The following is a 27,977-nucleotide window of genomic DNA, read 5'->3' on the forward strand; positions in this document are numbered from 1 at the left end:
GAAGGACATTGAGCACCGTAGCACCCCCCGAACAGGGCATCGAATTGTTCCCGCGGGTGTCCAGCCCCGGCCATTACCATAACCATCTGGGGAATGTGAGTAAATAAATCCTGCCCCACGCTGCCGGAGCCGGGCACCCCCATAATATTTGGAGAGGGCGTAGGGCAGGTCCCGTTCAGCATCGGGGTGGGAAAGGGGGGTTCTGGGGGACGGTTTCTCCAGGATGAATGGATGGTCCCACTGGTGGTTGCCCACCATCCCGGTGTCTGACCCCGGCCGGCCGAGCGCGTGAGCAGACTGCTGATGAGGCCGGGGCGGTTAACGATTGCCAGGTCCTGGGGCTGCCACTTGCTTGGTGGCACCGGGGCGGTGGCACGTGTCCCCCCCCACACCCCGTGTCCCCCTCCTGCGGGGGGGATGCTGCTGTCAATGCCGGCTCTTGTTGATGCCGCGGTGGCATGCCTGGATTCCCCCCGCAGAGAGGCGAGGGTCAGGCCTGGCGGCGTGGGGGGCATGGCCCCCTTTCTCGCTCCCGTGCTGAATTTTTGGAGCTAAGCCCAGGGCCTCTGCGGCTGGAAGGGGGCTCCCGGCCCATGGCAGGAGTGCAAGGGGTCATCGGGGGGGGGGGGCTCCCCTCCCCTAGTCTGTCTCCCCTCGTCCCCCCTCCCTGTCTCCCTTGGGGATCCCCATTTTCCCATCTCCCTCCACTGTTGCTTGGGGGGTCCCATCTCCCTTAAGACCCAAATACCCCCCATGCTCCAACTCTCCCCGCCAAGACCCAAGTCTTCCCCCCAGGCCCCAAATCTCCCACTCAGGACCCAAATCTTCACCCCACCCCAACGTAAGTCTTTCCCCCCATCGGACCCAAATCTCCCCCCGGCCCCAAATCCTCCCCCGGGCCCCAACTCCCCCCACCCCAGGATCCCAATTCCCGCCCCCCCAGTACCCAAATCCCCCCCCCCAGTACCCAAATCCCCCCCCCCAGGCCCCAAACCTCCTGCTTGGGACCCAAATCTCCCCCAGCACCCAAATCACGCCCCGGCCCCCCCCCCCTCCCCCGCAGGTCCCTCCGCATCCCCCACAGCCCCCCCCCCCCCCCATGGCCGGTTCCCGCCTCCCGGAGCCCCCCATCTCCCAGGGGCGTGGCCGGGAGGGGCGGGGGCGGGGCCGCGGCGGGCCGCGGCGGGGAGCGCGGCGCGGCCGGGCGTGAGGCGGCGGCGATGGGCGGCGGGGCGCGGGAGCTGGCCGGGTACCTGGCGGCGCTGGGCGGGTGGGTGGCGGCGCTGGCGGCCGCCGTGCTGCCGCAGTGGAGGCAGAGCTCGTACGCCGGGGACGCCATCATCACGGCCGTGGGGCTTCACGAGGGGCTGTGGATGAGCTGCGCCGCGCAGAGCACCGGGCAGGTCCAGTGCCGCCTCCACGACTCGCTCCTCTCGCTCGACGGTGGGTACGGGGGGGGCGGGCCCCGTAGGGATGAGCCCCGCTTCCTTCCGTGGGATAGAGGCCCCCCTCCGCGGGTCTGAGCTCCCCTATGTGTCTGAGCTGCCCTTGCCCCCCTGCGGGTGTGAGCCCCTCTGTGGGTGTGACCCCCTCCCATATGGGTCTGAGCCCCTCTTATGGGTTTGACACTCCCCCATATGGGTCTGAGCCCCTCTGTGGGTGTGACCCCCTCCCATATGGGTCTGAGCCCCTCTTATGGGTTTGACACTCCCCCATATGGGTCTGAGCCCCTCTGTGGGTTTGACACCCCCTCATATGGGTCTGAGCCCCTCTGTGGGTTTGACCCCTCCCCATATGGGTCTGAGCCCCTCTAAGGGTTTGAACGCCCCCCAACAGGTCTGTACCCTCCCCACGTCTGACTGCCCCCATGGGTCTGAGCTCCCCTGGCCCCTTCAGTGGTCTGAGTCCTCAGCAGGTCTGAGCCCTTCTCGCACAGCCCCCCAGCCATGGGTCTGAGCCCCTCTAATGCGCCTGAGCCCCCCTCAAAAGGGTCTGAGCCCCCTTTACCCCTCCACTGATCTGAGCCACAATGTGGGTCCAAGCCTCACCCCTCCACCCCGTGGGAGGGTCTGAGCCCCTCTTGGCCCCATGGATTTGAGCCCCTTTGTGTGTCTGAGACCCCCCTGGCCCCTGTGGGATTGAGCTCCAGGGTGGGCATCACATTTGGGGACCGACAGTACCCCATGGGGACATCACAAGCCCCAGGACTGTGCGTCACCCTTGTGGCATTTGGGGACTGTGGTGCCGCTGTGGGCAAGGCGTTTCCCAGCCCAGGAGACCGTGGCAAGGATGAGTGTGGCAGGGAGGAAGGTCAGGGAGGGCGATGGGTGCCGTACCCTGAGTCGAGCTGAGGTCTCCCCACCAGCCGTGCGGGGAAGGGGTGACGCGGCAGCAAGGACAGGGTTAAGGACAGGTTCATCCCCAGCATGAGAGGAGGTGACCTTGCGTTCGGAGAGACCAGCTGTGGCCTAAAGCACATGCTGGCAGCGGCTTTTCTTCCCCCTCCTCCCTTGCAGTTCACATCCAGACCTCCCGGGCTCTCATGGTGATTTCTCTCCTCCTGGGCTTCTTCGGCATCATTGTGAGTGTGGTGGGCATGAAATGCACCAAAGTTGGCGAAGAGGATCCCATTACTAAGAGCCGCATCGCTGTTGCTGGAGGTGTCCTCTTTGTCCTCTCCGGTAAGGCAGCTCCAGCCGTTGCACCTCTCTGATGCAGAAAAACTCAAACACCTTTTAAAAGCTGTTTGACGGAGGAAGGGGAGAAGTTTGGTGATGGACTGGGTGTTACTGATGTTCAGTGTTTGATGTCTAGTTGAAGTTGTCTCTGCTCATTGCAGGGGGGGTGGACTCGATGACCGTTAAAGGTCCCTTCCAATCCAAACCATTCTAAGATTCTATGATTCTATGTCCAGGTCTGTGCACGTTGGCTGCCGTGTCCTTGTACGCAACACAGGTGACCTACGAGTTCTTCAGAGAGAGCGCTGTCCCCATCAACGCCCGGTAAGAGCCCAGCTTGGGGGATCCTCTTTATCTGAATCCCAGCTTGTCCCTGCGCTTCCCACAGCACTTTCCCTTGCCGGTTTTGGCAGCGCGTGGGGTCGTAGGCAGATGTGCCACACGGGGTGGGACCTATATCACCCCACAGCTGCCGTGTTGCAGATCTCCCCGATGCCAAAGCTTTAGTCAGTACCACCACCAACTTTGTGCTGGGACAGAGTAAGAACACTCACGTGGAGTTTCAGCCCAAGGGAGGGTTAAAGCACGGGGAAACCTAGTAGCTGGATCCAGCCAACGTGAAAGATGGGGATGGCCAGAGAGACGAAGACCCAACATCTGCCTCGACGTTGCCTGGAGCCTCGTCAGGGCTTCGAGCATCCTTGTGTCCATGGGGTCCTCATCTCAATTTGCACCTCTGCCTTTTCTGCCCCCCTCCCTGATGCTCCCTGCTCTCTCTCCCCGCAGGTACGAATTCGGCTCGGCTCTCTTCGTTGGCTGGGGGGCTGCCAGCCTCACCGTGCTGGGGGGCTCCCTCCTGTGCTGTTCCTGCCCCGCCAAGGAGCGGCGAGGACAGCAGTACTACCGGCAGTCGCAGCCTTCCACGGCTCGGGAGTACGTCTGATCCCTAACCCTGCCCTCCTGCCGCCCAGCGCCTCCCTCCCCTCCCAAAAACAGGCAAGACCGCAGTGCTCCCACCCTGCGTGGTCCCCGGATGCCCCGTGGGACCTTTCTCCTCCTCATCTTCCAGGTTTCAGCGCCGTTTGCAGCACCGTCCTCTAAAATAGGAGGGTTTGAGGGTCATAGCTCCCGTATCCATCATTGCCAGGCTCCCCCCAGCCGGGCGCATTGGCACCCCCAGCCCCCGCGGGGTGGCTGGGACTGTGGGTGGCTGGACCGCGTCCGTCTGCGGAGCGACGGCATCAGTGGGGCGATGCCGGTCCCACGGGGGCACAATGCTGGTCCCGCGGGGGTGTGCTGCACAGAAGCGCTTTGTGCTGTGACCACCCCCCACCCTCTGCATCCTGTTTTTGGGAGCATGCCGGGAGCGAAGCCGGTGCTTGGTTTTCCCGGGATGAAGCTGCTGCCCACCTCCGTCAGACCCAGCCCAGCACAGGGCTTGAGCATCCCCGTGCCCCACTTTTGGCAGAGGGATGCTTTTGGGGTGCAAGCATTCCCCCGCCTCATTGCTACCCAAAAGCAACATTTTTTTATATTATTATTAATTCTTGATTAGAGTAGATGAGGAATTAGAAACCACCCAGTTGCTGGTGCTCCAGCTGAGCTCTGCCAGCTAAAATCTGCCCTGGGCTTATTTCTCACCAGGCGCAAGTATGTGGCCTTGTTAAGCAGAAGAATACATGGCATGGGCAAATTAAAGCAGTCAAAAAGGGGGCTTTGAACACAAAGCAGTGGTTTGTTTTTATTTTTGGTGCCCAGCGCAGCTATTTCGGGTAGCAGATGGACAGACCCGTGAATTTTGATGCCTCCCCGCTGTGTCCAAATCCCTCTTCCCCCGACAGGATCCCCTGGAGCGGGCGGTGAAGTCTTCAAACGCCGACGTGCTAATTGCCTCCACCTCCTTGTACCTCATCTCGACCGCTACTAACTGCTCTGCAAACGCCGTAGCTCCAATTTTACCCGTAAATCCCCCCAAAGCCCCGCGTATCTCCATCCGTCCATCCATGTTGCATGTGCGATGCCAGCTAACCTGCAGGAAAAAACAGTGGAAATGATCCAAAGAGCTTGATTATATATTTTTATTATTATTATTTTTTTAATCCCAATTAGCTGAAGTAGCTGATTTTGTAAATTTTCTTTTCCTCTATGTTATTTTATTTCCCTCTATTTTACTTCATGCCCGTGCGCTGCTTTGGGCCCTGGTCCATGCTGGAGGGGAAGCAATGCGATTTCAGCCCGGGGTGGGGGGTGATTTCTCTCTCTCACGCGGGACTAACAGCCCTCTTTCTCTTTTAAATTGCAGACCCCCTGTAAAAATGTCTTCTTCACCCATCAGGGGAGAGCAGTGCTTATAGTCTGTCTTCACCCGTCAGGTGCTTGGCTGGCTGAACCCGACTTATGGGGTTCCCCTCCAAAAATACACACCAAAAGCTACTGCAGTGAGGATTGAAAAGGCAACTCGTGCTTTAAAAAAAAAAAAAAATCAATCAAAAAGGCATTTTTATATCAAGAGCACAGTGTTGTGTAGAAGAATGTTTTTATTCTTTTAATATAAAATTGCATTAACTTTTCTATGGGATGCATGGCTGTGGGAATGGGACCGGCTGGGATTTTTAAATGCATTTTTTTGCTGATTGTTTGTACTAAAAATTGTGACTCAGTGGTATTAAAATATTTCCGATCATGGGCATCTTTCTAAAACCGTCTCTTTGTTCTCCCCCCTTCCAAATCTGGGCCAGTCCCATGCAAGGGGCTCTTTTGCTGGGCCGAAGCAACTTCTGCAGCATGGTCCAGGCAGGAGGTTTTCCCCCATGCTGAACGTTTTTTGCCCTCCTGGGCAGGTGCTAGCTAAATATCTCGAGTCTTTTGGCATGTGTCACTCTCAAAGGAGGGGATGTGGCCTTAAAAGTTGCTTAATTTAAGGCTAAACCCATGGAAAAGCCCAGGTGTCCCATGCAGCAGGGTTGCACCCAGTATCTCGTGCTTGCAGCCACCACTTGGTCCCTCTGCAGGGCTCTTCCCAAGGCTGAAATGCCACCAGCATCCTCCTCTTATTGCCCCTCTTATGGACCCTCAAAGCTGGATGCTCCCTTATTTTCTTCCATTTTCTGTGAATTCAGAGCTGGCTTGTGCCTAATTGGGCACTCTGCTAATTTAAGCTGATTTTCGCTTTCCCCGCGGAGGGGCAGGACGCCCCCAGTGATGCAGTGCCTGGTTTTCCTTGGGGGATGATGCTTTCCATCCAGGTTTTTGCACAGCCAGTGTCTTATCTCAGCATCCTCATCCTGCCCGTGGCACCTAGTCCACAAATACACCCCATCCCATCTCCAAAAGCAGGGATTTGGGGTCCTTGGTGGCTCCCGTGACATCTCCACGGGTGACTCAAGGGCTCCCTGGGGATGGACACCCGGGCTGGAAGCGCATCAAAGAGAGGGGGTTGGGAAAATAGCTAAGCGGCGATAACATGTTCGGGGGTATAAAGGCCCCCACTGTCCTCCGGACAATCCCTTGTGTGTTTTGCACAGGGCAAAGCGGGATAAAATATGGGAACGGGACGCCGGGCTTGCTGCGATACGTGGGATCTGCGTCCGTCCACGTCGCATCCAAGCTAAAACATGGTTTCCCCCCCCTCCAACACACTTCTTTTATTTAATAAAACTAGTGTGAAGAACAACATTTGGGTTTCTGGTCATACCTCTTGCCTGCATACAAAACCCTGTGAAATAATATTCATTTTTAAATAGGCAGAAATGAGGGAAAAGGGAAAATGACCCCCCAAATGCCAAGATCGCAGCAAATCTCACCAAACTGACGTGGCACTGAAATTCCACGTAAATAATAGAGTAGGAAAAAAAAAATCACCTTTTTTCTTAAAAAAATAAATAAAATTATTAAAATAACTTAAAAATCCATTTCATCACCCCTGGTTATATTTAGCATGAAGATGTTTCTGTGGCAGCGCTGCCCTTGGCCGGGGGCCCGCAGCCGGTCCACACGCAGAGAGGCTTTTCTCACGCCTCTGAGCCATGACTGGTTTTATTCGATGGTGGGTTTATTAATTTTTATTATTTTTTATTAATTTGTATTCATTTTTCTTTGTTGGTCTGCCCCAGCAACATCTACAGAGTCGTCTCCACCTCTTGAGATGGTCCCATCAAAGAAAACTTCATCTCTTTTTTTTTTTCCCTTCCAGCCATAGCAGGTTTATGCTGCACAATGTGTGCTAAAAACACAAAGATTTGGGTCTCCTGTCGGCACCATTTTTTTAACATATGGGTTTTACAAACCTAGTGGGACACAAGATCTGATTTTCACCTTCATTAAGCAGGGAAATGATCTTAATTATTCAACTACTGATAGACCTGCCCCTCTCTCTGCATCTTTTCAACCCCCCAAAAGGTTTCAGTTGAGAATCGACAAGGCAGGTTAGTTTGATATATAATAAACTGACTGTTTAGATGAGCAGAAAATAAAAATAAACCTATTTATAGGTGTCAACAGGGCATGAAGCTGCTGTTTTGTATTGCTTGGGGCCACACCAGAATTTTACCTATACCATGGATGTCCAAGTACCATAAATTCCTGAGCTGTAAATGTTGGAAAATGAAGGTACACAAACCCTCCTGGAGGTTTTCAGCACTAATTCACTACTACGTGCCCAAGCGTTGGACCTGCCACATGCCGAAATCCTGGGAAAACAGGATAACCCAAAATAAAGCCACAGCAATCGCACACATCAAGCGCCTGGGTGCCTCTGCAAGGCTGAAGCTCAAGGATTTGCCAAGACCCTGGTGCATTGCCAAAATCCCCGCAGTTCAGTGCTGCAGAGGATTATCTAGAGGGGAAAAAAAAAAACAAAACCCAAACCTAAAAAAACCCAAGTTGCATCTCTTAAATATAACCCCTGAAATGGAAACACAGGTGGGTTTTCCATGGGTCTAGGAGACAAGGGTGTAGCGATGTCTGAGAGCTATGGCACGGCTGCTGCTAGGGATGCTCAGAGGATGCTGCAACGCGATGCTTTGCAAGAAAGCGAGAGCAAAAGCGATTTTTTTTCTGAATAGTAGGGGATCAGGGAACAAACCTGCGGTTTTTAGGGCAGCTCCAAGTGCCAGGCAGCTGAGGTACCACTTTCCAGGGCCACAAAAACCTCCTTGGGGGCTGATCAGGCACATTATCTGAGCCATGACCACTGCAGTGGTTATCACTTGTTTTCCACTTAATGGGAAAAAAAAAAAAAAGGTCTTAATTATTGGCTGCAAGCCTGGCCAAAGGGTTTTAATTATACTCCTTGCATTTCAGATTCTTTCTCTGGCCACCTCCACCCCTCTGACTCTCTTGCACCAGTCCTGGGGACCCAACAAATCTTAGGCCACTCACTCCTAGGCAGTAATTAAAAGGTCTAATTAAAAAATGTGGGATATTTGCCCGGGACACAGAGTCCCCCACCTAGGGAGTGTTCCCAGCACGTTCCCACAGTTCTCCCCACATGATATTTTTTGGGGGAGGCTCCATTTCCAACCTATTACCGTTTTAACCACAGGGCTGCCCATCACACCTTGGAGCACAAAGCCCACTGACGTGCCTTGGAAAAACCTTAAATAGCCCAGCACAGGCTCCGGCAGGCGTTGCATTTCCCCGACTCCATCAGGTGGGTCAGGATCAAATCCCATCAGCACTTGAAAGTCTTCAAGACCGACGTCTCCAGCCCCAGTCATCGGCGACAAAGAGCTTTTGCCATCATCCCACCCCAGTAAGGATGAGCCTGCGGTGAAGGTAACGCTCCCCCCCAAGCCCCTTTTTATTGCTAACAGGGTTCAGAGCTGGTTTTTGCTGGGGTTAAGGATTTCTTTCTTCCCTTTTTTTTTTTTCTTGCTCATATAACTCAAATGGCTGAACAGATTTTCTTCACCGGCTCCAAAACAGATAGGGTCTAGTGGAAAAAAATAAGGTTATGGAGAGTGAGCTCAGAAGGGAGCCTGGGAAATTAAAAAAAAAATTGTAAATTGGGGTCTAAGAGGCTGCCTGTTAATAACATACACTCTCAGAGTGAAGCTGATGGAAATGCTCAAAGAGACGGGGTGAGTGGTACCTCTGCTCCCAGCGACGTCCCAAGAGGGGATGTGGTGGGAGATCTTGCACACAGGCTGTGGGAGCCGTGACCCTCCTTCCCACCTCTGCCCCGTGGGGAAGCCTGTGACATGCCAGGGCGGGCAGCGTCTGGCGGAAAGTCACAAACTCTGCCATGGGGAAGAGTCATCACTCTACGATAATTAACCTACGCAGCTCAGAGACCCATCCGGTCTCATTAATTAACCCACTCATGGGAACCCCTCTGCCCAAAGGGATGTTGCAGTGGTTGCAACTTCAGGCGCTAAAATATTTAGCATCTTGAGTTGCAAAACACAGCAAAGCGGGATTCACGGCCAGGCTGTGGAGATACGATGTCCTCTGCTCCATACCTGGGGCAGAGCTCCCCTCTCTGCAAAGTCCCTCCATCTCTGGCAAGGATGGAAAACAGATGGTCACATCCCCTCTGGTCTTTGGAAAGCCTTGGCAGCACCCAAGGGCACCCACATCAAGCCCCAGCAGCCATCATCCACCTCCATAATGGGACATGCTTTCTCTGGGCTTGCTGCTTGAGATTAGGACATCTCCATGGGTCACTTGCTTGTGCTCCAGCCTGGATGTTTCAACCCTTCATTGCTTTTCTTCAAAAAAAAAGCAAGAAAAGGCAGGGCATCTTCCCACCAAATCGCATGGATGCAGGGATGGAGGCAACAAGAAAACCTCAGGCTATCAGGAGACACATGCTCAGATCACAGGCTTTGACAACAGTAGTTGTCTGACAACGTTTTCCAGCAGCTCTTGATTCCCAAAGGGCAAGTACTAACGGCTGGCAACCTCAGATGGTCTATCTGGAAGAGAGGAGATCTAGAGAGCAACGCAATATGGGTGTGTTTCCACCGTAAAATTAATGTATCTCTGAAGGCTCTGTCTACCTGCAAACGTGGTGGCCCAACCTCAGCTGAGGGTATTAGAGCATTTTGGTAGCACTGAGGACCATGAGATGGGTCCCAGATGGGAGATGATCATGAGATAGGGATCCAGAGGACACCCTGGCCTAGGTGGCACTTTGTCCTTGGTGGATCAGGTACCTGGGAAGTGGCCAGAGCAGAGGTGGAGGACATCTCTGTGCCCTTGCAGGTAACCCCATGAGCGCAGCCTTGCAGATGACAGCGTTCGGTCTTGCTCTTCTCTCAACCCTCTTCCTGCTCCTTGCCACATGCACTGACTGCTGGATGGTGAACGCTGATGACAGCTTGGAGGTGAGCAGAGCAACCATCTTCAAGGTTAGCAGCTGGGAGCAAGGTGGGTACCTTGACATCCATGGGGTTGCACCATGTCTCCACGGGCTTGGAAAGGGGACATGGTGGGACAAACCCACTGCTTTCTGCATGAGTTGGAGGATTAGAGGATTAGAGAGATAGAGAAATGCTGGAGCAGAAGGAGGAGACAGAGAGCAAGGCATGTGCAGGGAGTCACCAGGATGTGTCCAGCTGTGGTGTGAGAGCCTGAAGATCTGCCTTGCTCTGGGGAGCTGGGATGCTTTTTGGTCCTTTTCGCTTGAGTGTCTTTCTCCTGCTTCCAGGTAAGTCACAAATGCCGGGGGCTTTGGAGGGAGTGTGTCACCAACATGCAGGACGGGGTCAGAACCTGTGACCAGTATGACTCCATTTTGGCAGACCATCCAGGTAAGCTGGCATGGCCTGGAGGCATTTTTTAAGTTCACAGCTGAGAGTTTTCCATCTTCCCTTTTCGAGAAGGTGATCCTTGTTGCAAAGGGCTGACCTTCATCAGTTAGCAATGCAGGCCCAGGGCTTCTCTTGGCCTCCTGCCCCATCACCATGGCCTGCAACCCATGGGCCAGCCAGATCTGCCGCGGGGTCACCAAGCAGGAGAGAGGCCATGAGCTGTGCCACCTCACAACAAAGGTGTTTTGGCACACAGAGCCCCGGTGCAGCTCCTACCCCCCACTGCATGGTGGGATTTGCAACCCCATTGATGGTGCATGCAGGGCTGAGGAACATTCCCACTGGCCAAGGACTTGTGTCCCCAGCTCATGGACAGTCATCTTGTGGTATGGAGGCTTCTCCTGGCCCTGCACAGAGAACCCTCATACAGGGTGATGACATGGGACAACACAGATTCGGGCAGTGGAGAAAGGAACAAGAAGTCAGCATGGACTAAGTCGGGCTGTTGTGCTGCTCTGGGGAAAAAGCTTTGCAGGGAGAAGTCACACTGCACACAGCTGGTGATGTGAACCGTGCCAGCTCTCATATTTTTCACTGGTATGTTGACATTTGCTGTTCAAAACTCCAGCTACACAACTTGGAGGAAAAAACAGACAGTCTGGACAGCAGCATCTTCTGTCCAAGTCTGTGCAAGAAGGTCTTGAGTAGGTTGACCACATCCCAGGTGCTGACGGGTGCACCTTAAGTTGTTTGGTTTCTTGAGCTGGTCTAATAACGGGCTTATTAAGTCCTGTTGCAAGGTTTCAGATGAGCCTGGTGAGCACCTTGCCTACAGCGCATGGCAGGCATGGGGGTGGTGGGTCCCAATGTAGATATCTCCCATGGACATGCCCACTGGTGAGCTGGATGACTCTAGCAGGGACACAGGCAGCAATCTGGAGTGGGGAGAGCAGTTCCTCTGACCATTCCTCAGTCCCTTTTCTGGGTTTTTTTTTCCTTCCCTGCCCAGTGAAGATCGTGGTGACGCGGACCCTGCTGATCACAGCGGACCTCCTGGCTGGCCTGGCTTTGGCTACGTTGCTCCTTGGGCTCGACTGCATCAAGTTCCTCAAGGAAGAGCCTCATGTCAAACTGAAGATGTGCTATGGGGCCGGCGTTATCCTCAGCATTGGGAGTGCGTGGCTGGGAGAGCTCAGGGGGGCAGATGGACCTTGTGGCTCATGGGAAGCTGGGGAGACGCCGGGAGCTAGGGGCACCCCCTCAGAGGGGTCTTGGTGAGCACGAGGGGCTGTATAGCTCTTTCTTAACCAGCCCTGTTCCTCCTAGGCATCCTGGGTCTTGTGGGCTCTGTGTGGTACGCGGTGGATGTCTACGTGGAGAGAGCCATGCTGGTGTCGCACAATATATTCCTGGGAGTCCACTATGACTTCGGGTGGTCGTGCTGGCTGGGGATGGCTGGCTCAACGGGCTGCTTCGGGGCATCCGTCCTGCTGACCTGCTGCCTCCACGCCTGTGCAGGTCAGTCTGCCCTGTCCCATCCCATCCCACCTTAAGTAGCTTTTTGCCCTGCAAGGTTGTACGTGGGGTGAAGGACCAGCTCAGAAGGTGCGGGCACTGCTTGCAGGGTCCAGCCAAATCAAGGGGAACCCCTTCGCAGCTGGCCTGTGCACCTTGGCTGGGGAGGCTGGGTCATGCTAGGCAGGACTGGGCTGAGTGAGGACCCCCTAAGTCCCACAAGGGCATGGAGGGGCTGCAGAAATGCTCCATCCACATCTGTGGGACCTCAAGGTGCTGGTGAAGGTGTGTTGACATCTACCCAAAGCAGTGGCCGTGCTGGAGCTGTATCACTGTGACCAGCCAAAGCCTGAGCTGGTGGCCACAAGGATGTGCAGGTGGAAATCTGACCGTCCCACCATCAGGGATGTGGGACAGGTGATGCCTTGCCAGACATCATCTCCAGCCTTTATGCCCACTGGGTGGAAGTCAACCCCGTAGCGCTGGCTGTCCGGGTTCATTTCTCCTGCCATGTCCCTGTGCTGTGGCACCGCCCGACCCCCCCCGCTATTGCCAGCCATGACACAACCCCAACTCTTTCCTGGCAGACCCCAGCAGCCGCTGGCAACCCCAGAGGTTTCCCCAGCCCCGGGGCCAAACGGCCACCAGCAAGATGTACGCCATGGACTCCCGCGTGTGATGGACAGCAGCACCCCCCGCACCCAGCCCCGCTGTGGGATGCTCTCCCCCCCAGCCTGGCCCCATTAAAGCACCATTGCCTATACTGGGACATCTCTGCGATTGCTTTAAGGCTCCAATTGCGGGGTCTGTGCAAGCTGTAGCATCAGCGGCTGCAAAAAAGCAAGGGTACTGCAGAAGTCACCCACTGAGGAGGCTTTTTCCCCCACTTCCAACCAGGTTTCACAAATATAAACCCCGGAAAAGCGTTGCTTTAAGAAAAGATGCCCCCGAGTCCCCTAGGGAAGCTGTTGGGACACTGAGGGCAAAGGAGCTCCTCCGACATCGCTCAGCCGCTGCTTTGGAGGAATTTAGTGGAAAGCCTTTTCTGCACAGAGCAACACTGACTCCACATGGCTGCTGGCCCTGATCACTCATGCACCAGCCTGCTGGAAACCACCCCTGCGCTCAGAAATTTGGCAGCACAAGGTTTCTGTTTAAAAACTGGGTAAAGCTAGTAGCCTGGAGCATTTATTGTTATCATGGGCTTATCGGCAGAGGAATGCTGTAGCCATACACGTCAGGCACAAGGAGATGAGGCAGTCTGAAGCCAAATGGAGGTGTTCTACCTGCAAAGTTGGGGTTTTAAGTCCACATGAAAAGGGAATTCTGTTTTCCAAGGGAATTATTATCCTTCTTCACTCACAAACCATTATGAAAACAAACCAGAACCCAAAACCAGCAACCACGCCCCTGCAATTGCTGACTGCTTAGTCTTTGCCCTTATCCCCTACTTCTCACCCAAAGGTTAGCACACAGAAACCATCGCAGCCGCAGGGAAGCTGGGCAGAAAGCTCCCTGGTAGGGGCTCTGTGACCCCAAAAAGGAAGCAAACCGAACCCCTGGCCTGAGCAGACGTTGCCGCAGGGCTCCAGAGAGTCCCTGCATCAGAAAGGTGCAGAAGAGAGTCACAGCAGCCCTTTTGTAGGCTAGGCAGGCTGCGAAACACCTACACCCCCAAACCAGAAGAGTTGCAAGGGTCCTCCCAAGCCACCTGTCCCCAGGGAAGATGGGGACATCATTTCTAATCTCACACGAAGCTGAAATGCAGCCTACCTCTTGCTTTATTGCAGCTCCCACTTTGGGTGCTACACCCAAACACCACAGGCCAACTGCTGTGTCCTGCAGCGTGGGAGCAAGTCTGTCAATATTATGAGCATAGGTTAAAGCAATGCCCCAGGGACATGAAAAATGAGGAAATCCAATCACTAAAGCTGTGCCACAGAAATAAAGAGCATGACTGACAGTTTGCTGTTAAACTGCAGGATGTCTGTGGTCCAAAAGACGGACAGCTTACAGCTGACACAGAGAGGACGGGCAGTCAGAAGCGTGTTAGAAGGTATTTAGAGAAAGCAAAACCTAAATGCACGGGGCTGTTCCTGGCTGGCTCTTGAGCACAGAGGAAAACAATTAAAAAGAGCAAACACTTGCACCATACAAGCATAGAGCTCAGTGCATAGAAAGGAAAGCTCTCAAAAGCTGCCATCAGACAATACAGTCGCATTCGTTACTGGCAATTTGTAACTGGTGTTATTAGAGCACAGCACCATGAGCTGTGGGGCTGCGTGAGGCTGAGCCTCTCCTTTCCTGGGAGAGGAAACAGCTCCGACGCTGGTAGAGCAGCCCCAACACTCACCTGGCTCTCACTCCGAGGTCCAAGCGCAGCGAGAGCCGGTTTTGCTGCGAGGTGCAGCTCAGTTTCCGTGCTCCTTCACCCCCCGTGTGACAGCAGACTGCCGGCAGTCACCGCGGGGACGCCAGGAGCCTGTCACCACAGGAAGAGGCTTCCAGGCAGCAGCCTGGGTTCTCCAACGCCTGCCTCTCCAGAGGCGAAGCACCCACACGGAGCCGAGCGTGACAGCTAAGCCAAGCCCGTGCACGCACGAGGCTGCTGTTGGAGGCTCTGGATTTCAAACCCAGCTGGGAACCTGCATTTTCCCCTGGTTTTGCCCAGATTCCCCTTCCCGCACACCAGGAGCAAGACACCAGCAACTCTTGCAGTGACTCACCTGTGAAGACATCGCATTTGTTTTGGAGGAATTCAAGCGCGGCTGTGCTCCGCGCACCTCTGATGACGAGTCTTGGGGTTTGTTTTTCTTTTAAGCACCCTCACACCACCTCACTTTTGTGACGGCCGTATCCCAGCAGGGACACGGCTGAGCTGCTCCAGCAAACAGCTCTTGGAAACGCACCGGACTGACACCAAGCACCTCCCCTCAGCACCCTGAGAGCCTTTCCACCCATTTGCAGTGGGGCTCAATTACTTTAATTTTTTTTTTTTTACTAATTTTTTTGCATTTTACCCCAACACCCTGTATGCTGAAGAAATAAAGCAGTCATTTTTTCCCAAACCTTTTATAAACACTTAACTTAAAACCTTTCATACAAAAGTGGGTTTAAAACAACCAAGCACACAAGGTAATTCTTTAAGACCTTTATTAACAGATGCTTGCAGTTTGACTTGAAAAAATCAGGTGTATTATTTCATACAAATTAAAAATGAGGTTCTTAAAAATCTCAACTTGACCAGATATGAAACAATTTAAAAACCTTTAAAGGTATATTGAGAAAAAACAGGCTTTTAAAAAACGTGTTTATCGTTTCCAAAAGGAGACTTCTTTACGTAAAAATAATAAAAACCCCATGCTGCATAGATAATGCAGATAGTTCTAGTAATCTGGTCAACAGCAAAAAGCAAGCACTTAAGGTCTTCAGTTCCAATTCTTTTGTTCATTTCTTATTGCTGGAATTTCATTTTCTTTTCTTCTTCATTTCTTAAGTCTTTTCTTTGATGACTAAACTGAAAAAAAGAAAAAAAGCATCATCAGGCAGGTGTCGGAGGGTTACACAGGGGTTTTGTCTACCAGGGCTCACCTGCAATTCACAAGTTCTCACTGAGCCAACTCATACACACAGAAAAAACCCGCAGCAACTACAGCTCTTGCATTAGCCCACCACACTCCCACCATTTCAGTGGCCAAAAGCGCCATCTTCCATGGAAAACGAAGGCAAAGGACTCCAGGAAGACAAGACACTAAATTTACACACAAAGGAATCCCATCTACGCCTCTCCCCCCACTGGCCTCCTGCTTCAGCCTGTTCCGTGACAGCCTCCTGGGGAGAGCTGCTCCCATCAGGCCCTGCAGACACGCACAGCCCTGCGCTGTGGGATCGGGTCTGGAAACGGAGCTGGTAAACTCCGAGCCAACCCCCGGGAAGGCACAAGGACAACTGAAGAGCTTCAGAAGGTGGCTGAAGAGCAGATTTCTACCTGTGCCCAACAGAGGCAGCGTGGCATCAGCAAGCCACTGCCCAGACCACAGAAACCACAATTTATATTCTCCAATACTATCAACAGACAGCAAGAACAACCAAGTGTCACCTTGGGGTTTCTCTGAAGCCCACGATATGAAGAATTCGTCCAGCAGGTGTTAACCATGAAGATGAACACCAGGATAAAACAAAGGTTCACATCAAGCGCACAGAACACGCTGCAGCGAGGCTTGAAGAGCTATCACGTAATCCACCTGCACGACGAATCCAGCAGCATCCCAGCCCTCGAAGAATGAGTCCCTAAGTGCTCGTAGCTGGGAGAGGTCTGCAGCTGCTGCTGACACCAAGCTCCTACCCACACCCAGCTCCTGCATTCCCTGTTCATCCCACTGAAGTGACCATTCATTACCGCTCCCACCAGAGCCTAAATCTGCCTTTCCATTTGCCTGCCCTCCAGGCAATGAGCTATGAGCAAGACACAATGGGAATGGGATATGAACACTGGTGAGAGAGGAAATACACAGGAAGAGAGAGGAAGAACAGACAAGGAAGGTGCCAGGAAAAAAGCAGAACAAATAGAAAGAGACCTAGCACTGAAAATATTCCCAAATTAGCAAAACTGCCCATCAGAAGACAGTGCCAAACAAGCGCCAAGTCACAGCCAGTCCACCTTGCAACGAAACCAACGTTGTCACATTGACCTTTAGGCAATCCTCCCAAGCAGCAAGCCGCACCAGCGCTGCAGGACTTCAACCACAGGCACCCGGGGTGCTCCATAAAAAGAACCATCTCTACCAGTTTTTCCAGCACTTTTTTGTTTAGATAAAAAGCTGCTACTGAGACACTCCTGCAAATTCTGCGCCAACTTTCTAGAAATGAACGCCTAGAGGTCTTAATGCTATTCACTTCCCCTTTGGCCGAGCGATGAAAGCCGAGTAAGTCCCAGTACCTGTTTGTCCCAGCGACTTTCAAGTTGCTATACCAGCACTGCTGGAATTACTATTTCTGGGTGGACAAAGACCGCCCTAAGCCTGAACTACTGAGCACAGCCAAGATGTTAAGATTGACAGTACTCTAGGCAGTGACTCCATCAATGAAAATTAAAGCGTGGTAACCAAGTCCTCCCAATTAATCAGCATTTGTACAGCAAAGTCTCACAGTTTGGTTTTGCAGATATTAGTGAGCATGCTCACAAGCACAGCCAGTTTGGTTACAACACGCATAAGCAAGACTACTTCAAACCTTTTAAGGTAAAAATTAAAGGAAAGCATCAAAAGAAAAAAGTCAGTCATCAAATCGTATCCTCAAGAACCTCCAGACACGCACCCGGATGATGGTAGAGATGGTAAGCCGGTATTTACTCAGCCCCGCCCTGCTCGGCCTCGGGAGCGGACGTGTTCTCAGCTGGTGGTTCGGCTGTCTTCGTCTCTTTGCCATCTTGTGGTTTAGGGTTCTCTGGGCGTCTGCGTCGGTAGTTGAAGTTACGACGGTACCGACGTTGAGGTGGCTGCTGACTTTGGGTCTCATCCCCTTGGTTCTCTTTATCTTCTTCGTTCCCATCCTCTCTAGGCTGTCTTTGACGAGGAGGACCCCTGAAAGTCAAGCTATGCTTTAACAATGCAGCATCTGACCATCGCCATGTTCTGTCTCTGTTGCTAAAAGGCAAGGTTTAAAAAAAAAAAGTTGATCTGCAGCATACCTGCGAAATCGTGGTCTATAACCTCGATACATGTTCTGCCTGACTGGTCTGCCTTGTTCTCCTGCACCCTGGTTGTCAGCACCCTGGAAGACATTAGGCAACAAACCGTCTTAGCCACATGCAAAAGCCTACTGACGCCACAACTAGTCAAGCCGTGATGAAGATGGCTGTAAGAGGGGCTGTCACGTTAAGTCTGAGGCATCCAACAAGGTGGGCAGAGGTCCTAGGGCACGGGAATACGCACCACTAGAATTTGAGATTCTTCCAGTTAATCTATAGGAAGTTACCGTAAATTCAAACACACTGTTTTTTAAAAGCTTAACATTAAGACCTTCAGCTTATCGACATTTCCCAAAACCATCCTGAAGTATCTACAAAAAGTGGCAAAAGCTGTGTCCCATCACCCTGCTCCAAAGCAATCAAGCCAGTTTAGCACCACACTTTAAGCAAATGTTACCTCCACTATCTCTCCCTGCACGGGAGGGTTGGAATATTGTGGTCGACGCCCGTAGGGCCTACGCATATAGTAAGGTGGGTACCGCCGCCTGCGATAGGGACGGCGTTGCTGGGCTTGACCTTCTGGTATGTTCTCTGCTCCTTCGTTCTTTTCCCCACTCTCACTATTCTGGTAGTTTTGCTGGTAGTTGCGTGGAGGACCCCTACGACGTGGATATCGTCTGTAATGGTTACGGTCTGCTGCGTATTTACTGCCTTGCACTGGAACTCCACCAGGACCTGTAACATTAGCTGCCTCCGCACCCTAAAGAGCAGGGATAGTGTTAGGTAGGGAAACAGTCAGCATTGAATCAGTCACAGCATAATATAATTCAGTACTGAGCAACGATTTACATCCACATTGTAAAGCAATGAAAACATTCACCACCTTGGATGTCATCAGGCATCAACTCAAACCACAGGCACCACACCAAAGCCTGCAGACCAAGTTTTCTGTGCGTACTTTAACACCCGAGAGATGCGTTTACCTTTTCTCCCTCAACCACATCAAACTCCACGGTCTCTCCATCTCCTACGCTGCGGAGGTACTTCCTGGGGTTATTCTTCTTTATGGCAGTCTAACAACATAACATTGCAGAATTACATTTACAGGCACAGCATGAGAATACTACTTGGCATATCTGAAGACTTTTTTTTTTAAAGATTAAGGAATTTGATTATTTAATATCTTAGGAGGAAGACCTGTACTCCTGAAAGAGCAATTAAAACACTGAAAATCCAGGAAGCCATAAAATTTACCTGTATTACTATAGTTCTGGCCCACCTGAAACGTGTAACAGCTGACTAGAAACATCTGTCAACATGCTGCCTGCTAGCTGAAAAAGCGGGTTGAAAACAAACAAACCAACCCCCCCAACAGACACTGGCCATAGTATTCCTAACCGGAGTTTAGCACTAAACACCCCCATAGTATTTATACATTCCTCTGAAGTATATACACCAATATATAAGCCTTTCCAATCATACATGCAGATTTCCAGCCCTCTACCATTTCCCACACCACCACAGCGTGCAGTAGCCTACATGGGCATGAGGCTGTCCCCAAGCTATATAAACACATCAACGACCACAAATGAAGAGATTTCTTTCTCTGAGGCTTCCAACGCCATCACTTCAGCCACAGTATTTACCAATTAATCACAAATCTACTCTAGCTGTGTATTACACACCAAGCATTAGCCCTTCCAAGGTGTCAGCACCAGACAAGCCTTTGTATCTGCATCTGCATGTTAAATGACATGACTAGAAAACACTGAATTTTCTGTGCTATTCAGCAGTGGATTAAATTTTTGACAGATGAGTTAATACGCAATATGCGCCGCTCTCAGCCACACTCTGCTTATCAAACACTTTAACTGAACAGCAATACAAGTAACAACTTTACAAACAATACCAGCAACAGAATGACTACATGTTTTTCCCTAAATGGAAAAAAATCTGTGGAAAAACATGTCCACGAGTCTCAGCCTATAAAGCAGTGGTTTTCGGGAAAGACAGGAAACCTTATTACAACAGTAGCTGAGTGTAACAGCTCTTCATGAGACCCAAGCTTGACAATGGCGATGGGAAAAAGCATAACACAGCTGTAACTCCTAAAACAAGCTGATCTCTTCCAGATTAGTCCCCTAAAACTATTTTATCATGCAAATTACTACATTAAAACAACTCACTGCCAAACTGTGCTTTTAGAAACATAGACAGTAGTTACATGACAAGTCCTGAAATCTGGCTTGTAAGTCAAGGTCACTTACAGGTTACCCTACTTGCAAATCCAGTAATAAAGTCTGAAAGCTTTCCTTCAGGGTATATATTCCTGCCTCGGTACACAGAAACACAGTAGAGTCGCTTGGCCTTTCTCCACTGCCCGTTACAGAATAACCTTTTATAAACAAATGCCTCCACATTTTACTAGCAGGCAATTCAGACATAGCACAAGCAAGAAGCTGAGAGATGGCAAATCAAACTCAAGTCAAAACACTTTCTGGGGTTTACTTTTTCTTCCCTTTGTTTACAACATCAGCAGTATATCCCTAACTCGAAACAAAGAACACTCCATGGGCTCCTAAATGGCAGAAGTAAGCCATGCTCCACTAAGAACTCTTTGTGGGCTGCCTCAGAACAAGAGATCCTAAGACAGACAGGGTAAAAAACACAGAGCCGATCAGAGACACTTACAAGTCAGACACAAAGGACTAAACTAAGGCCAACCTGCTCCATGAAATAAACCACAGGTGTGGTGTGCAGTCTCACTCTAGTCTAGTTTCCAGAGGTTTACATGCTCCCCAGAGATAATATTTAAGTGTACGTATCTGTTTAATTGAAAAAGTACCTATTAAAATGTTTTCAGGCTTTCATTGAAAGCCTGGAGCCATAAATTCCATGAAAGTTTTGCCTAAAAAAAAAAAAAAAACAAAACCAAAACCTTCACTAGCACTTAATCCCTATTACAGCCCAATTAATTTCTCTCCCTGCTGCAAGCTTTTCATTTAACCTTATTTCCATATGCTTACTAACAACTATATGAATCCACAAGGCAACTTAACTGGACTCAAGCAGTTATCCCCGAGTCAACAGCGCATACTTGCAGAGAGTGCAATCCTCATCACTGTACAGTACCAGCCTGCTCAACCCACGTATCTCATGTCCTCATGATGGATGTATGTGGATATGCAAAAACTCCCAGCACAAGCAGGCTCTACTTGCAATCCAATCGTGAGAAACAGTTGTTTGTGTTCAAGTAACAGTTCCTGGAAAATGTGAGGCTCCCTCACAACTTCAAGCCTACTTACACAGGTCATGCACAGCAAGTTTCAGAGAGGTAGCATGTTTCAGTTTCAAGGAAGTCTTACCTGATGGACAAACACATCTTCCTTGGTGTCATTCCTGCAAGACAACAGGTAATTGAAATTCATGTATGAAACGCACACTAAATTAGCCCAGTTTACAAATTCAGTTGTTTGGGGAGGGACAAAGCAGGGAACTGTCAAGACAACTAGCTTTTAGCATCAGCCTTGCTCCTCAACCTACTGTCAACTAGTCCCCTACTAGCTTGCTGCTTGAAGTGAAGAGATTGTCAGGTAGCCTATGCAAGGTTCAGAGCAAAGGCTGAAGTCCAGTAAGTCGCATGTGAAAGCATTCCTCCTCCCTCCTGCACACCCCTCTGTGGAGACATCCCACTGATGGAGATGCTTGAAGAATGAACACCTGACAGCAACCAGTTGACCATTTCTGACGGGGGTCTGTGTGGGAGATCAGCTATCGTAGTCTTTGAAACAAGCTATGATATCACCATTCAAGCCTTACGTGATCTCTCCAGAGTTACATCCTCTCAGTCTCGATGTCTCCTTCATTTAAGAAGTAACAACACTAGCTGACCACTGAAGGCAGTAGGGTTATTCAAGTTGCGTTTGTGAGCACATGGAGTGAAAAACTTGGGTTTCTCCCCTCACAAGAAACACAAAACAGCTCAAGTCTGTACCTACAAGCATCCAAAAGCATCCTTCGTGTGATCATGACACAGTTTCCGCAACTACCACGCTGAGCGAGGCTGGACAACCACAATATGGTACCAACTGAAGTCAGAAAAGTTTCTGTTCAGCAATTAAGCGGCACAGCCGAAACAGCCTCCACGCTGTTTTAAGCGCTGTACATGCCATTTCCACCACTCATAACAAACTTACAGCCATACATCCAAGCTCGCATCGTACCAACTGAACCTCGCTGCGGTATTAGTTTCATTAGTCTGTGGAACAGTTTGAATGAATAGCAAAGTGGCTTTTATTTCCTAGAATGACTGGTTAGAGACATCGCAAAGCAAGCCTGTGTGAAAACATGCTCAGAACTGGAAAGCTTACAGGTGTGGGTAACAGAATAAAGATTTTTTTTTTTTTAAAGATAAAGCCAAGTGTTCCTCACCACTGGCTTTAAAACATGAGGATGACAATTAAGACTTTTCCAAAAACTCAATCCGAGCTATGGCTGTTCTGTCAGACAGCACCAGTAAAAATAAGTCACCTTGTTTCCTCATGGAATTGATGCCTATGAGCCTCAAAGGTTACCAGAAAAAGGTAGTCAAAAGGCACACAAAGCAGAGCCGGTATGATCATCATGAGGCAGCTTATCAGCAAGGCCCCACGGTGCAGCATCCAGAAACCCTTGCAAAGCCTGAGCCTAAATACTTTCTTCTTAGCAATGCAAGATCTCTTACCAGAGGCTCCAAAAGCTGAAAACCTGCAGAAGAGCCCAGTAACAGGTTTTCGGGGGGGTGGGGTGAGGTGGGGGGGTGGGGTGGAGCTTAGCACTTTCCTTCACTCTCCACTGAAAAATGGTGGTAGGAAGTGCTCATCATCTATGCTCTGCAAGCGTGGATGCTCAATGCTCTTGCCCAAGTTTGGTTTTGGACAACCATACCAGCTGCTTGTGTTCAAAGTCTTTTTGAAAATGCAGTTTCCACTTAAGAGAACACTGGAGTTTCAGATCAACAAATGACTCAGTTACACAGAGTGAGCTCAAGGTGTAGACATGGTTAGTTAAAAAATGTACTGGTCAATTTTGAAGCCCAGTGCCTGCCATGTGATTCCTGATGGTGTTTTCCAGCAAGCACATCTAGAAGCAGCAAGCCTGCTGCTGCCTGGATGATGTACTAGTAATAGCCATCATCTTCTCTTGTACCATTTCAAGCTTTCTTTGCGAAAGCCCCGTTCTGAAGGCCTAACAAGCCCTTTGGCTTACCTTTGCACTAAATGATTCTCCCCTCAACACCTTTAACACCCAAAATAAAAAAAAAGGGCATCAGACAAGCAGAGAGATTAAGAAAACACCACTGTTAAGTCCAGCAGAGCACTAAATACAGAACAGATATCAATGTGCAGCTCCAATTATGGTAAGAGGACCAAGTCAGTGGCCTGCACATCCATTTATTATGTTGACAACTGTGAGAAACAATTGACAGATACTCTGAATTCAAACTAATATTTTGGAATAGAAATGCACTTTTAACATTAAAAGAACACAGGAAATACTTGAAGTTAACGTGCACCTACAGTAAAGCTAAATTTTAGCTCCAAAGCTAATTTTAGCTGCAAGCAGACCCAGCTGAAGCAAAGACAAGCAAGGGCAGCAGCTCCCGCAAAGTTTCCCTTGTAGCAAGCCAGAGAGATTCCAGAGTTGAGGAAATGTCCTCCAGTTCAGTTCCCAGGCTGCGGCTCTAATCTCTTGATAACATGAGATCACGCTGGGTTTCTCATTAAAAATGGCAACCTCAGGGATTAAACAGCTGCCAAATTAATGACTGGGGAAGCCATTCGGATGTCTTAACTAGCTGCTGTTGCTTCCTGGCTTGACTCGCATCACTGAGCATTTCCACTACTGAGGGAAACAGGAAAAAAGCCTTCCCTAGAGGTAGAGTTTGTGGCCTATGACTTTATACGCGTTTACAAAAGCCGAAGACGCTCAAGCTTGCAGCACTGACGACTACATGACATTTAACATTAAAACCTACATGAAGAACGCAAACTGGGCAGACTCAAGAGTCCAGTTTTAAAAGTTGCAGACACAAAACCAATTAAGGAGCCTGGCAGACACGTAAGATTGGGTCATAAGGTAACAGACAGTTAAAAAAAAAAGCAACATTTAAAACAAACCTAAATACAAGGCCCAATAAAAGCAGCAGCATCTACACTTGAACTGGTTTGCAGAGCAATTCCAGGACTCCTCTACTACTGGATAGCTTCACAGATATGCCTGTTTTAAGTATTTACACAACTCTAAGCGTTCAAATTTTTCTTTAAAACCAACTACTGTCATAAAAAGACTCTTCTATACACTTGTTTCTTGAGACCCCTTTACACACTCCAGTCTTGCGATAGAACAGAAATCTGAATTTTGCTCGTTTTCCCGCACGTTTAGGATTTCCTCAAGAGAGTGTGCTTTTAACTACCAAGCGCTCAAAACGGTTTTTGCTTGCATTGATGTGACTGAACTTCACGCAAGAGTTTAAACAAATATTTTGTGTGTGCTAACAGCCAGCAGACTTCTATACCCTTAAGAGCAAAAAAAAAAACCACAAAAACCCAAGCCAGCATAAAGAAAAAATCTTAACGTAAGAAATAAATTCACTAAGAGAGCAAGGCCACGATTCAAGTACTAAAAAAACCAACCCAATAAAAACCGATGGGGTAGGAGATCCGGGGATGGAGGTAGGACACATCTTACCGGGTTCTTCTGCCGAGTGCCACTGCGTATAAGGTGACAGGGGTGACAAAGGCATCGCCCTGCCGCCCCAGAGCGAGCAGCCACCGCAGCCACCCGCCCCGCTCCCGGCAGCACGTGTCACCCAGAAGCGCACTTGATCTCGGGTCCAACGTCTGCAAGGGCCGAGTTCAGGCCGCCCCCGCCCCCAGCCCGCTCCCCGCTGCTCCCCGCGGCGGGGGGGGGAGCAGCCGCCGCCGCCGGGCCCTCACCTGTTGATGAAGCCGTAACCGTTCCTCACGTTGAACCATTTCACTGTTCCCAAAACCTTCGTTGCTGAGGGAAGGGGAGAGAGGGAGAGGAGCGAGAGGAGAGAGGCGGCGGCGTCAGGGCGGCACGTGGCGGGGCGGCGCACACAAAGGCCCCGCGTGGCGGACATTTTGAGCCGCCCCGCCCCCACCCGCCGACACGCGGGGCCCGGCGGCGCGCGCGGGAGGAGGAGGAGGAGGAGGGCGCCCAACGGCCGCCGCGGGCACGAGCGAGGGGGCGCGCGCGCACGGGGGGAGGCGGAGGAGGCGGCGCGCGCCGCCCCTCAGCGATGGCGGGGGGGGGGGGGGGGGGGGGAGCTCGCGCCGCCGCCGAGGCCTCCCAACCGCCGCGGACCCCCCCTCCCCTCACCGATGACCTTCTTGTCCCCGCCGGCGGGAGGCGCCGCCGAGGCCAGGCCGCTGCCCCCGTTCCCGGTCCCGCCGTTAGGCTTGGAGTCGGCGGGGGCGGCGGGGGCCGCCGCGGGGACGGGGGCGGCGGGCGGCTGGGTCTCGGCCTCGCTGCTCATGGCGGCGGCTGTTCGGTGCGGACGGTGGTGGTGACTGGCTGTTTGCGCCGCCTCCCGCGGTGTGATGGTGACTGAGGCCGGCCGTGGGGGGGCTGCTCCCTGCTCCGGGCTCGCTGAGCTCCGCTCTCCGCTCCCGATACCGATCGAACTGGCCACAATGGCGGCCCGCACCGGCTAGCCACCCCGCGCGCCCCGCCCGCGCGCGACGCTATTCGCCGCTCGGGCCGCCCGTTAAGCGGCCAGCAAGCCCATTGGCTCGTCCCCTCCCGGCCACCGCCCCTCCCGGAACGCCTACTGGTGGCGGCACCTGCCTTTCCTCGGGAACGCGCGCCCATTGGCTGCTCCGGCAGCGGCTGCCAGGCTCGTTTTTCTCACCGGCCTACCCGGAGTCCCCGCCCCCGCGCCCTGATTGGCCGCTGCCGCCGCTCCCGCCCCCAACGGGCCCGACCGGGGAAGTGCGCGCGGCCATGTGGCGGCGGCGGCGCCCGGGGCTGCTCCGTCCCCGCCCGCCCCGGGAGCTCCGCGGCCCCCCGGGGTCTCTCCATCCCTTTCACCCCGGATGAGCGGCCGCCCCAGCCCTGGTACTACCGGGACTCGGCCCAACGGACGCGCTGGCGGCGTTTCCCCTCGCTTTAAAAACACGGGGCAGAACGATCGTGCGGGTGGCCCCCGCCTCCGGCCCCGTTACAGGGGCTGGGTGCAGCCCGAGCGCTCCCATTAAGAAAAATAATAATCAGAAGGAAGGAGCCTGGGGGCGTTAATTAACGGGGGGAAATGACGGACCTGGAGACATGGCGGAGCTGCTTGAAATACGTAATTACGTGCAGTTAAAGCAGTGTAATCGCCTCCGGAGAAACGGCGTGCTGCGGGCAGGGCTGCGCTGGCGGGTAACGAATCGGCCCAAGTGCCGCAGTTGCCGCGTAAAGTGGGGTGGGGGACCCAGTCTCACCCTTCCAAGAGAGTAGGCAGCCCGGTCTAACCCCCCCACCTCCCCCGGGTGCAGGCAGCCCGGTCTAACCCCCCCAGGGAGCAGGCAGCACGCAGAGGTCCTGAGCCCCCTGCCCGGCCTCCTGGTAAGGAGGGGGAAGGGTCCGGGCTTCGCCTACAGAAATTTGGGGCCGGGCTGAGGTGCTCCTCGAGCCCCTCCACGCCGCGGCTGCACTGCACAGGCTCGGCCTCCTCTGACTGCACCTGCCCGGGCAGTTACTCGAGATAAACACCTCCTAATTGAGCCATTTAAGAGCCAGGCTGTAGCCCCGGGTCAGAGGTCTCTTACAAGTCTTGTCCTTAATCAGCCTCTTCCCCAGCATCCCACCCCTCCTTCCCAGGGGAGCCGCTCTGCCAGAGGGATGGGGAGAGGCTGCGGGGCAGCTCCGCTTACCCTGAGCCCTTCTCCCCACCCAGGCAGCCGGGAAAGCATCACTGCTGGGTTCTTTATCTTGATGGAGCCCTTCTCTAACGACCACCTTTCACCTCCTCTTTGCCCCCATCCCCTATGTCTTCACTTTACAGCGGCACAGAGAGATCCAAGATCTGCTGCATTCCCCAGAGGGAAGGTCCAGGGGAAACCCAGCCGCCTTGTCCAAGTTGTTTGCCTTAGGCACTTGAAAAACGTTGTTGTTGGCCACAGATTCACAGCCCCGCCCTTGGTTATGTCATTCCTCCCACTTAAGAGGGGGAAAAGATGACCAGCAACCACCAAGAAGCTCTGGGAGCTGACCCATCACTCCACCATCTTTGCAACCAACATGTATCCCCTCAGGATCAGCCCTTCCAGCACCACACACAAATCACTGTTGATTTCCCCATCCCAGCATGAAGAAGACATGCCAGTTCCCCACATTACACCATGGCCAGGTGAGGGGCTCAGATGGGGCCATGGTCAACCCACCACAACAACCAATGTGGGTTTATGGACATAGGTCTTGTCAAGCTATCTTGGTAACTTTTCATGGAAAAGTTACCAGCTGCTGAGGACGCTCGTGCTCACTCCTCTCCAGCCCAACATAGCCCTTGGTAAGTTAAGCTCCAAGTCAGCTAACGAAGGAGAGAGCTTTAAAGCAATAATACAAGCCCGCAAGGGATCTGCATCAGAATTCTGACCTTGATGAAGAAACTAGAATGATAGCAAAATCCGATGATGCTCAGTAAGTCGACTGAAAAATCTTAAAATATAACGGCGAATAGAGAATCCACCATGCGAGAGAACCTAGAGGGAGAAAATTGGGGAGAAAACTTCAAATCTCATGATGAAGCCTGTAAGGATGTCAGGGCCATGCACCTACAGAAGAAATATGGGCCACTCAACAGCTAACAATGTCTTGGGGGGGGGGGGGGGGGGGGTGTGTGTAACACTGCAGGGCCCAGAGGCTAACCTGATCCTCAGGTGAATAAAGAGGCAATCAGAAACGCTGTCTCCAGTTGCAGCATCCACAGCTGGAGGAAGACGCTGGAGCTCAGAGAGAGAAGATCCATCATCTGCTCTACAGCAGGAGATTCCAGGACTTCCTACATACAACATAGCTGAAGGGGGACTTAATCATCAGGGAATTAAACCCCAAAATGTGGTCTTTGAGAAAACTTTCAGCCAGCAGCTAAGGAACAGCAAGATAGCTAAGCTGGAAAGCTGAAACTCTGCACATTCAGTGTCAAAGAGAAACGTAATGGGATATAATTAGCCATTAAAACAACTTTCAAAGAGGTTGTAATGGATGTGTTGCTGTTAATTAATTGGGGGAAGCTCTGTGACCCCTGCTATGTGGGAAGTGAGACTAGGTGATCACAGCGACATCAAGCTGAGA

General features: G+C 51.9%; 3 protein-coding genes across 5 annotated transcripts; 2 read left to right on the plus strand and 1 right to left on the minus strand.

The window, feature by feature from the left end:
• The first annotated feature begins 1,192 nt into the window (after nucleotides 1–1,192).
• CLDN19 (claudin 19) lies at nucleotides 1,193–5,359 on the plus strand. The gene is made up of 5 exons (XM_075520637.1): nucleotides 1,193–1,443; nucleotides 2,517–2,681; nucleotides 2,915–3,002; nucleotides 3,465–3,611; nucleotides 4,981–5,359. The coding sequence occupies exons 1-5, from the start codon at nucleotides 1,221–1,223 to the stop codon at nucleotides 5,030–5,032; spliced, it is 675 nt and encodes a 224-aa protein (XP_075376752.1). The 5' UTR covers nucleotides 1,193–1,220; the 3' UTR covers nucleotides 5,033–5,359.
• A 4,533-nt stretch (nucleotides 5,360–9,892) lies between these two features.
• LOC142418591 (claudin-16-like) lies at nucleotides 9,893–12,626 on the plus strand. The gene is made up of 5 exons (XM_075520639.1): nucleotides 9,893–10,006; nucleotides 10,330–10,432; nucleotides 11,442–11,606; nucleotides 11,759–11,950; nucleotides 12,535–12,626. Exons 1-5 carry the CDS (start codon nucleotides 9,893–9,895, stop codon nucleotides 12,624–12,626), a joined length of 666 nt encoding a protein of 221 aa, XP_075376754.1.
• A 2,457-nt stretch (nucleotides 12,627–15,083) lies between these two features.
• On the minus strand, nucleotides 15,084–25,343 carry YBX1 (Y-box binding protein 1). 3 transcript variants are annotated; one of them, XM_075520630.1, is made up of 8 exons: nucleotides 25,020–25,343; nucleotides 24,614–24,677; nucleotides 21,002–21,035; nucleotides 18,620–18,709; nucleotides 18,094–18,396; nucleotides 17,637–17,719; nucleotides 17,264–17,541; nucleotides 15,084–15,459 (listed from the first exon to the last, which is right to left on the minus strand). In XM_075520630.1, exons 1-7 carry the CDS (start codon nucleotides 25,174–25,176, stop codon nucleotides 17,295–17,297), a joined length of 978 nt encoding a protein of 325 aa, XP_075376745.1. In that variant the 5' UTR covers nucleotides 25,177–25,343; the 3' UTR covers nucleotides 15,084–15,459; nucleotides 17,264–17,294. The 3 variants fall into 3 exon arrangements, with proteins under 3 accessions (XP_075376745.1, XP_075376744.1, XP_075376746.1); XM_075520629.1 differs by having other exon boundaries at nucleotides 15,084–15,464; nucleotides 25,020–25,342; XM_075520631.1 differs by having other exon boundaries at nucleotides 15,084–15,464; nucleotides 17,264–17,529; nucleotides 25,020–25,341.
• Nucleotides 25,344–27,977: the final 2,634 nt, after the last annotated feature.

Source organism: Mycteria americana, chromosome 18, assembly GCF_035582795.1.
Source record: "Mycteria americana isolate JAX WOST 10 ecotype Jacksonville Zoo and Gardens chromosome 18, USCA_MyAme_1.0, whole genome shotgun sequence".
NCBI lineage: Eukaryota > Metazoa > Chordata > Aves > Ciconiiformes > Ciconiidae > Mycteria > Mycteria americana.

Bases quoted from the DNA above. Each gene is read 5' to 3' on its own strand.
- YBX1 (XM_075520630.1), bottom strand. From the start codon at position 25,176: ATGAGCAGCGAGGCCGAGACCCAGCCGCCCGCCGCCCCCGTCCCCGCG. The intron at 18,397-18,619 runs GTAAACGCATCT...CCTGCTCTTTAG, and splicing joins ATGTGGTTGAGGGAGAAAAG to GGTGCGGAGGCAGCTAATGT. The intron at 17,720-18,093 runs GTAACATTTGCT...AATGTCTTCCAG, and splicing joins TGCAGGGAGAGATAGTGGAG to GGTGCTGACAACCAGGGTGC.
- CLDN19 (XM_075520637.1), top strand. From the start codon at position 1,221: ATGGGCGGCGGGGCGCGGGAGCTGGCCGGGTACCTGGCGGCGCTGGGC. The intron at 2,682-2,914 runs GTAAGGCAGCTC...TTCTATGTCCAG, and splicing joins TGTCCTCTTTGTCCTCTCCG to GTCTGTGCACGTTGGCTGCC. The intron at 3,612-4,980 runs GTACGTCTGATC...TTTAAATTGCAG, and splicing joins CAGCCTTCCACGGCTCGGGA to ACCCCCTGTAAAAATGTCTT.
- LOC142418591 (XM_075520639.1), top strand. From the start codon at position 9,893: ATGAGCGCAGCCTTGCAGATGACAGCGTTCGGTCTTGCTCTTCTCTCA. The intron at 10,007-10,329 runs GTGAGCAGAGCA...TCCTGCTTCCAG, and splicing joins ACGCTGATGACAGCTTGGAG to GTAAGTCACAAATGCCGGGG. The intron at 11,607-11,758 runs GTGCGTGGCTGG...TGTTCCTCCTAG, and splicing joins CGTTATCCTCAGCATTGGGA to GCATCCTGGGTCTTGTGGGC.